Source organism: Chiloscyllium plagiosum, chromosome 11, assembly GCF_004010195.1.
Source record: "Chiloscyllium plagiosum isolate BGI_BamShark_2017 chromosome 11, ASM401019v2, whole genome shotgun sequence".
NCBI classification, from domain to species: Eukaryota; Metazoa; Chordata; class Chondrichthyes; order Orectolobiformes; family Hemiscylliidae; genus Chiloscyllium; species Chiloscyllium plagiosum.
In genome coordinates this window covers 51,974,715-51,984,411 of record NC_057720.1, presented here as the reverse complement: position 1 = coordinate 51,984,411, position 9,697 = coordinate 51,974,715, and the positions used below count along the sequence as shown (strand labels likewise).

The 9,697-nt window shown below is 39.5% G+C and overlaps 1 protein-coding gene across 2 annotated transcripts in view; it reads left to right on the top strand.

The window, feature by feature from the left end:
- Positions 1 to 8,223, top strand: part of LOC122554393 (cytochrome P450 4B1-like) — a 62,306-nt gene extending 54,083 nt beyond the window's left edge. The window contains exons 9-12 of one of the 2 annotated variants that reach the window (XM_043699327.1): positions 1,042 to 1,175; positions 5,290 to 5,354; positions 6,549 to 6,631; positions 7,901 to 8,223. In XM_043699327.1, coding sequence (XP_043555262.1) covers positions 1,042 to 1,175; positions 5,290 to 5,354; positions 6,549 to 6,631; positions 7,901 to 8,069 — 451 coding nt within the window. In that variant the 3' untranslated portion in view covers positions 8,070 to 8,223. Of the gene's footprint in view, positions 1 to 1,041; positions 1,176 to 5,289; positions 5,355 to 6,548; positions 6,633 to 7,900 lie in introns of those variants that run through there. The other variant, XM_043699328.1, reaches the window with a different exon arrangement.
- Positions 8,224 to 9,697: the final 1,474 nt, after the last annotated feature.

Here is a 9,697-nt window from a genome sequence, read left to right as displayed (position 1 = left end):
CTACATTGAACTCCATTTGCCACCTTTCTGCCCAGCTCTGCAACTTATCTATATCCCGCTGTAAACTGATACATCCTTCCTCACTGTCAACAACTCCACCGACTTTCGTATCATCCCCAAACTTGCTCACCCAACCTTCTAGCCCCTCCTCCAGGTCATTTATAAAAATGACAAACAGCAATGGCTCCAAAACAGATCCTTGCGGAACACCTTTCCTGGCCAGCAGTCTGTCAATGTGGCCAGAAGCATGGCAGGAAACCCAATAACCTGCTTCTAATCAGACTGTCCCTGTCCTTAGCACTTCCAAGTTCGCCGGGGAAGGTCTTGTGGCTTTTCTGCCAAGTGAAGAGAAATGGAAGAGAGAAGTTGGAGCCCAGGATTTCTGAAACTTCCTGCTCTGAGAGTCACTAAGAGCCCCACTCCCTCCATACAGTGTGATCCTCTGAAATATCCCTCACTGCAATGTACCAGAGTTTACCTTTGGTGCTGGTCAAGGTGCTGTTGCCTCAAAATCCATTCCACTTGACTAATTGCTGTCAGTGGGATACCTGATGGAACACATCTTAATGATGCAGAGGCTATGCCTCTGTTGAGGTCAGCTGAAGTGGGGTGTGGGTGGGAGGAGACATTAACCTCACAATTTCCTTACCAGAATTCCTTTCCAGATTCAAGTCAGGGATGTGGTTTCTTACAAAATAAATGAGTCTTATTTGGAAAATTGAGGGTAAGTATTTACAAGTACAGTACCACAAGTCTGTAAAAAGGAGATTATTGCTGATTTTGAGGCACCTTTTGAGTGCTTTCCTGACTCCATAATTGAATGACTTTTAAGTTTGTTTTTTTTCAAATGGACAAAACAGGATTTAGCAGCATGGTCAGTTAATGAGGTTCAACTTTGGATCAGCTGTTGGGCCACCAAGCTTGAAAGGAGGTTGTAATCTTATCTAACACTGACAAATTTTCAGCCCTCTGCTCTTTAGTTTTTGCGTACACATGTTCACCCTTGTTTTACTAAGTCACACCCTTTCTGTTCCTTGGCAGGGAGTTGCTCAGTAAGATGCCTTACATTACAATGTGCATTAAGGAGTCTCTGCGTCTTTGCCCCCCTGTACCAGGGATATCCAGGAGGCTGACCAAACCATTCACATTCTTTGATGGGAGGAAGGTTCCTGAAGGTTTCATTTATTTGTACATTTATGAAATTAGATAATTCTTATTAAATTGTAAATATTTGAGTTTTTACTGACAACAATGACTATACTTCCAATCATCTACACAATCTGAATAGCATTATGAGTATGACAGGAAATGATGTCATGTGCGAGCACCATAATAGTCCTTTATCTAATCAAAATTATGACTTAATGAGTTAAGCTTAAGAAAGAATGTACTTCATAAAAGCAGGACTTTGAAACTTTGAACTTACTGGTGCTTATGGATTCGATATCTTTATGCATTTTGTTTTTGCTTCCTATTCTCTCATGACTTATCTGTCACACTGTAAGGTATCAAATTGGTTGACACTTTACCTTCTTCCTCATTAAATTAAGGACAGTAAGTGGGTTCCTTAAATAGATCATAACCATAAACATTAGGAATGGAAGTAGGCTATTCTGCTCATCAGGTCTGCTCCACAGTTCAATTAGATCATAACTGATCGGATAATCTTCAATTACACTTTTCCCCATAACACTTGATGCTCACTTAATGAAAATCAATCTATCTCGGTATTGAATATATGTAATGACCCAGCCTCAACAGACCTCCACTCTTCCACAGATTCACAAGCTCCTGAGAGAAAGATTTGCTCCACTTAAATGTGAAACATCTTATTCTGAGATTATGCCCTCTGTTCCTAGACTCTCCCACAAAGGAAACAGCCAATCCACAGCTACACCGTCAAGTCCTGTAAGAACTGTATGTTTCAATAAAATTACCTCACATTCTTCAGTATTCCAACAACCACAGGTCTAATCTACTCAACCTTTCTTCATATGCCAGTCCCTCCTGTACCTGGTACCGGCCCAATGAACTTTCCCCAGGCTGTCTTCAATGATAGTGTATCTTTACTCAGATAAGGGTGACCAAAACTGTTCATAATATTTCAGCAGTGGTCTGACTAGGTTTGCACATTGTGTAGTATCAGCTAAACCTTGCTACTTTTATACTCCATTCCCTTTTACATAAAGGTCAATATTCCATGTGCTTCCCTATTACCCTCTGAACCTAGTTCCTAGCTTTTTATCATTCAGGGATGAGCTCTCCAAAATCTCTCTGTTCTGCACCTATTTTCATTTAAATAACATTTAGCTCCCTTTATTCTTCCCATCAAATTGCATAACCACATATTTCCCCACATTATATTCCATCTGCCAAGTTTTTGCCCTCTCACTCAATCTGTCTGTATGCCTCTACAGATTCTTTGTATCATCTGAAAACTTGGCTATAGTATATTAAATTTTTTTCTCATCCAAGCATTAATATATATTGTAAATAATTATGGCACCAGCAGTGATCCCTGTGGCCCACCACTAATTAAGGGTTATAATCGTGAAATTTCCCCTACTTATTCAAATGCTTCTTCTATGAGCTAGCTAATCCTTTATCCATGCTTACTTACTACCTCCAACGCATCTGTCTCATTGCGTCTCTCTCATCTCATTAAGTAGCCCAATGCATGGTACCTTATCAATCTTTATATATTACATCCACTGCTTCAGACTTGTCTATCCTACTTGCTACCTGCTCAGAATTCCAGTAGATTTGTCAAGTACACTTATCCCTTTCGGAAACCATGTTGACCCTGCTTGATCATGTCATTTCTAAATACTCTGCCATTACATCCTTTAGAATAGACTCAAATATTTTCCCACTAAAAGACATTAAGCCAACTGACCTATAGTTGTCTACATTTTTGTTTCCTTCACTTTTTAAATTAAAGTGTTACATTATTATATTCAAGTACATCATCCAGTAGACATGCCCTCAGAACTGGATGGATGGCAGCCTCCAATTGAGGTCAGACTAATGATGGCCTCCTTGGCTTTCCCAGCTAGTGCTGAGAGCTGCTTCCCTGCTGCTACAGGGCCAGCTGACTCAGCAGGGGGGCAGTCTGATGCCAGGAAAATCCTGACAGCATCAGCAATTATTCCACATTTGGTTCCTTATTGGCTCACCACCATAGAAGCATTAAATCTGGAGGCTGATCACACAGACAAGTTTCAAACTCTGTTTCAGAGTGTCCCCACAAAGACCCATCCATGAGACAGGGAATATTCTGGTCACAGTGTTAGATTCGAGAACCTTTCAAAAGAAAATTCAAAGCCTTGATGAATAAACCTCACTGGACAACAGATTGCTAAATGGTATTCCAGCTGTTTGCTCTGTTAATGATTTTGTGAGATTTGCAAACGAAAGAATTGATAGGTTTTCTGGCTTGTTTGGTGCTATTGCTAAAGATATTCATGATGCTCCTATCAAACACAGTCACAAATGAAGTAGTTATAAAGATAACAGTAGATACGGATTATCCATCAAGAGCTGTTGTGATCCTCTAGGGAAAGCAACTGATCAATTTTGGAAAATGTAATGAATAATTTGTTTAAGTTGATGCCCTCCTCTCCTGTTACTTTTATCCTTATGGAGAAATTTCCCAGGGTTAATGATTGAGGCAATTTCACCTCCCTCAAGAAGTTGAACACCTTGTACAACCATGTACTGTGTTCCCCAAAGTACATGAGTATAGATTATATTTGGCTTGTTGGTGTATGTCATGCATGCTTTATGTTCTTAACTTCAGAATTAATCATTGCTGTTTATCAAGGAAATTACTTCGATTCAATTTGAAAACCTGAGTGGGTAGATTTTAATTGCCTGCAGAAAGCCCAAGTCATTTTGAAGCTGGTATCTCATGTACATCATAAGACTCCAATTTACATGCAGCAATAAGGCTGATGTCTATACTGTTCAGTGGAAGGAAAGTTCCAGTAAATATGGCAGAGAAGCAATAATAGACTGGAATGTACACAGTGTTTCAGTTCTGTTGGTGCATAATTCCCAATGTTTGGGTTGAATATTGGGACTCGATGTCAAACACTTCCAGGTCACTCTGAAATGCAGAATCATTTTCCCAGCATGTGCCTTAGTCCAAGTTCAGAGGATCATGCTCTACATTGGACATTTTCCCTGTACGTCAGTGTGAGAATGCTAGTTTCGTGTTAAATCAATGATGTAAGCTTTGATCTCATGCCACTGAAACCGAAATGTCTGATTCACAAAGTTTGTGTGTGTGATTTTAACCGCAAAAAGTAGATGAGAGTTGCAATTTTAAAATATCTTAAACCTACCTCCAAATCAACCTTTTAACTTTTTTCAATGTGATTGAGATGGTTTTAGTGTGGGAGAGAGGCAGAGAGGGGGAGGTGATGGTAAGAGGTTGTTAGTGGATAATTAATGTGCTTCCAGGAAATAGGTTAGATGTTGAAATATTATATTGAAGCAATATGCTTCAACTTTGAAGTTCTAAATTTCATCCTGGGTGGTTGATTTGATGGGCCCCAGGGATCCTTGCAGCTAAAAGGGGAATGAAGACTGCTTTGAGCAGGAGGTAAATGTCTTTATAATAATGCCTGTGGGCTAGGAGGAGCAGCTGGACCACCCCTCTGTCTACCAAGCTTACTTGCTTCACTTTATGGCATTAAAGCTCCTCACTCTGAAACCAATGGCCACACACCCAAGATCGACCCAGCCAGAGGAGAAATTGATACTGTATTTGTGCTCAAGCCACTCAGTTGAAAGATGAAAATCTAATCCACTCTGCTATTCGTTCCTAAAAATGTACATTACAAAATTATATCAAACACAACAGCTTTCCTGAGTGTGATTGAAATTCTCCTGTGCTTTAATATCTCTTTTGAAATGAGAACTTAATTAGAATTGGGTTTGTGTGCCTACCACTTTTTTGAATGGGATTAAGTTTACCAGGTGGACTTGCTGCTTATTGTCTGATTTTTGGATTGGCCTTGATTTTGATGGCCACTGACTTTGCTTAAAGCAGGACACAGCCTTATCATTGCGTACAGTTTAGGGCCAAATGACCAATTAAGATCTAAGTGTCACATTTGTTTCTGTCTGCATTGCTGAATCTTATTGCCAGACGTGGAGAGAAAGAGGTTATTTTGAGTTAATGTTAATGGCAGGTAAATACTGCACTTTAAAAGAGGTCCAAGAAACCAGCAGGAAGCTGCATGTTTGTGAAAGTGTTACTAATGTTCATTTGCATTTTCACAGGTTGCTTGGTTGGTATAAGTATCTACTGTATTCACAGGAACCCTATGATATGGGATAACCCAGAGGTAACTTCCTTCTCCATAAGTAGAACATGAGGATTCACACAATCACCTTAACAATATGTACTCTTTGCCTTCATATATTGTCACACTGCATCCGTGCTAATGCCATTAGGTATTCTTTCATTTAATGGATTTATAACACAGCAAGCAAATTTAAATATAAATGTAATGCTGAAAGTATCTATTAGGTATATTTTTAAAAGCCATTTATTCTGCTGTCACATAGTTAAGGGGTGTACACTAAAAGATGATATACTTGGTTTAGTGAGATTACATATTCTTCCTGCACAGTTTTTCCTATTCCCACTCCCTTTTTAGCATTCATCCTGCATTCATGTTCCCCCCACCACCCCCCAACTCCACATTCAATGTCTAGCATTTGTTCTTTTTTGACCTTGTAGCAATTACTGGTTGGCCTTCCAATACTGCTCCACTTGAAGACTGTATTTGGTCTCCATTGCCCAAATGGAGTGCAATATGGGAGCAAATTACTGCAGAATCTGAAAACAAAAAGTGCTGGATGCTGCCTGACTTGCTGTGATTTCCAGTAGTGCCATGGGGAATTGAATCATGTTCTCACTCAGTGGAAAAATGATTAATATTGATATGAATTGGCCCCACTCAAAATAAAATTCCTACATTGTGGAAACAGGCCATTCAACACTGACTCTCCAAAGAGCATCAAACCCAGACGCACCCCCCTATTCTATCCCTGTAACCTTGCATTTTACATGGTTAACCCACACATCCCTAGACACTATGGACAATTTGGCATGGCCAATCCATCTAACCAGCATATCTTTGGACTGTGGGAGGAAACCGGAGCACCCAGGAAAACCTACGCAGACACAGGGAGAATGTTCAAACTCCACACAGTCAGTTGTCCAAGGATGGATTCAATCCAAGTCCCTGGTACTGTGAGACAGCAGTGCTACTTACTGAGCCACCATGCATAGGACACTGTCTTTTGAGATGAATTCCATGTCCAGTTCATGTCTGAATATCTTAATTTCTGTTAGAATCCAAAATCTGTTGGAGCTTAGCTGCTTTGATAATTTTACCACTGCAATACTTGTTCAAACCAGTAACTGACAAATGAATTCTTTACAGATCTGATTAATAAATTTGTGTGTTTGAAATCTCATTAATCATATATTCCTGATCACTGCGGATTGATAGTACTTTGTTCTTTTATAGGTTTTTGACCCTTTAAGATTTTCCACTGAAAATTCAGCAAGCAGACACACACACGCCTTCATACCTTTTTCAGCTGGACCAAGGTAGCAACATGTGTCAAATATTAGTGAAATTAGAACAGATGGTTAATAATTTATTGCTTTTTTTAATGAAGGCCTGGCTTATAGTTTATAAAATGGGTAGGTCCCAGTTCACTGGAGCAATTCCAAATTCTTTTTTAATCTTGACTAACACTTCATATTGGGAGTTATTGCACAAAGGCAAATTTTCAAAGGTAAACAAAACTATACCATGGCCTGGTTCTTTTGGGAGTTACTACCTCCCACACTAAGATCCTTTGTTTAAAATTGTAGGCTCCCCATTAGAGTTGCAAAACTACATTTTCCATTGTGCAGATTAGAATTCAGGAAGCTTTCTTACAAGTTAGCCATGTATCTATGTCGGTAGAACTGCCAACTCTGGGGGAATAAGGGGTGGGATTGTGCGCAGTTTAACAGTGTGGTACTGCCAGTAATCTCTGTTAACTATTTATGACATTTGCATAAATTTCTTGTGATATAAATTGCTTTCTTTAACTATTTGTTATGTGCTACCTTTTCTAACAACTATAGTACACAAATTGTAAGAGGTATTTAAAAACTTGAGGTGCAAATACATATGTATATCAAATAGCAATTTAATGGAAACTCAATCACAGGTTCATGAGATGAGGTGAGAAAAGGAAACTGAGTAAGTTCGTAACAGTAAACATTATAGTCTTCCACAGCTGGATTCTTTCAGGTTTGCCCATTTTATTTGTTTTTATGCTTAAAAAGTGCTAGTGAGAGAAAGTTAGGAGATAAGGTATGGTGGGAAACTCTATCCAGCAGCATTATGGATAAGATCATTGAATTTTTGACAGCAGCTCTATTTATGTATTCACTGAGAGGAACTTCATATAATTGAAGAGCTCAATTTATGCAAATATCTCTCCTTGATCTACATCTGACTGATAGGTTGAAAGTTTACAACTCAGGAATAATGAAAGATTGAGGCACACAGAGAAGTAGGCAAGGGCAAAATATGTTAAGATTTCAGGAAGAAGTTGTATGTAGCTCTTGGAACTAAAGGCATTAAAGGGTTTGTGGAATAATTAGGAACAGGCTATTGTGTTGGATCATTAGCCATGATCATTATGTATGGCAGAGCAGGCTCAAGGGGCTGAATGACGTGTTCCAGTTTCAATTTTCTCTGTTTCCATCTAAATATGTTGGTACTGCACCTTTTCATACTTAGGATTGTGTAGTGATTCCAACAAAATACATTTATGGTCTAAAAGTGTTGGATTCAAAACTTGCCTCCTTTTTTTGTAGGAATTGCATTGGTCAGCACTTTGCCATGAATGAAATGAAGGTGGCTGTTGCGATGATCCTTAATCGATTTGAACTGGAAATCGATGAGTCAAAACCACCAATTAAAATACCTCAGCTGGTCCTTCGATCTAAAAATGGGATACACCTGAAGATTAAAAAACTGCAATAATGTTAACCTGCAAGGATAAGTGAATTTAGAAAAATAAGAAATTAATAACATCAAAATCAATCAAATCAATCTGTAAATGAGATAACTGCAGCAAAATTGCTGTGGCAGTAAAGATTATTAAAAAATAAACAGGAAAACCTGCATTGAAGAAGTTTATTACCAGTCCCTGCAGTATCATTTCAAAACATGTTCAGGGTGAAATCTCGGCCAGGGCTCAAATCAGCTCAGCATATGCAGGTTTACAGCCTCCTTTGATTCCCACAACCAGATTAATGCTCTATTTGTCACACATTTCCCATAGCATCTGGTGTTCATTATGGATTGTTTTAATTTGTTTCAATCTATTGTTAGAACAAGAACAAAGAGATATACAGCACAGGAATAGGCCCTTTGGCCCTCCAAGCCTGTGCTGATCATCATGCCCTAACTAAACTAAAAAAAAAACCTGCTGCTTCTATGTAGTCCATATCCCTCTATTCTCTCCCTATTCAAGTAACCATCCAGATGCCTCTTAAATGTCTCTTAAAAAACTCCCCTTGCACATCTCCCTTAAACTTTCCCCCCTCACCTTGAACCTCTGCCTCCTTGTAATTGAAATTTCAACCCTGGGACAAAGCCTCAGATGATCCACCCTATCTGTGCCCCTCATAATTCTGTAGACCTCTATCAGGTCTCTTCTCATCCACCATCTTTCCAGTGAAAACATTCCTAGTTTTTTTAACCTTTCCTCATAGCCAATGCCTTTGAGACCAGGCAACATCCTGGTGAACCTTCTCTGCACTCTGTCCAAAGCTACCTCGTCCTTCCAGGAATGTGGTGACCAGAACAGCACATAATACTTCAAATGTGGCCTCGCAAGAGTCTTATACAGCTGCAACGTGGTTTGCCAATTCTTGTATTCCCTGTCCCAGCCGATGAAGGCAAGCATGCCCTAAGCCTTCTTAATCACCTTGGCTACCTGTGTTGCCACTTTCAGGGAACTGTGGACCAGTGCACCCAGGTCCATTGGTATGTTAATGTTCCTAAGGGTTCTGCCATTTGGAGTTTAATTCACACCTAAATTTGATTCTCCAAAATGCATCACTTCACATTTGTCTGGATTAAACTCCATCTGCCAATTTCTGTGCCCAAGTTGGCAATCCACCTATATCCTGTTGTGTCCTTTCACAATCATTGACACTATCAGCAACTCTAACAATCTTCGTGTCATCTGCAAATGTACTTATCAGACCGCCCACATTTTCCTCCATGTCATTTATACATACTTTAAACAACAGAGAACCTAAGACTGATCCCTTCCACCACTACCCTCTGTCTTCTATGAGCAAGCCAGTTTTGTAATCATCTAACCAGCCTACCCCAAATCCCATGTGATTTTAGTTTTTGTACCAATCTGCCATGTGGGACATTATCAAATGCCTTATCAAAGTCTATATAAACTACATCCACAGCTCTTCCCTCATCAATAAACCTTAGCCCCCTTCACAAAATTCAATCAGCTTGGTGAGACATTACCTTCCCTGCACAAAACCATGCTGCTTGTCACTAGCTAGTCGGGTTTCTTCCAAATGTGTAAATATCTTGTCCCTCCTTATCGTCTCCAAGAGCTTCCCCACCACAGATGTCAG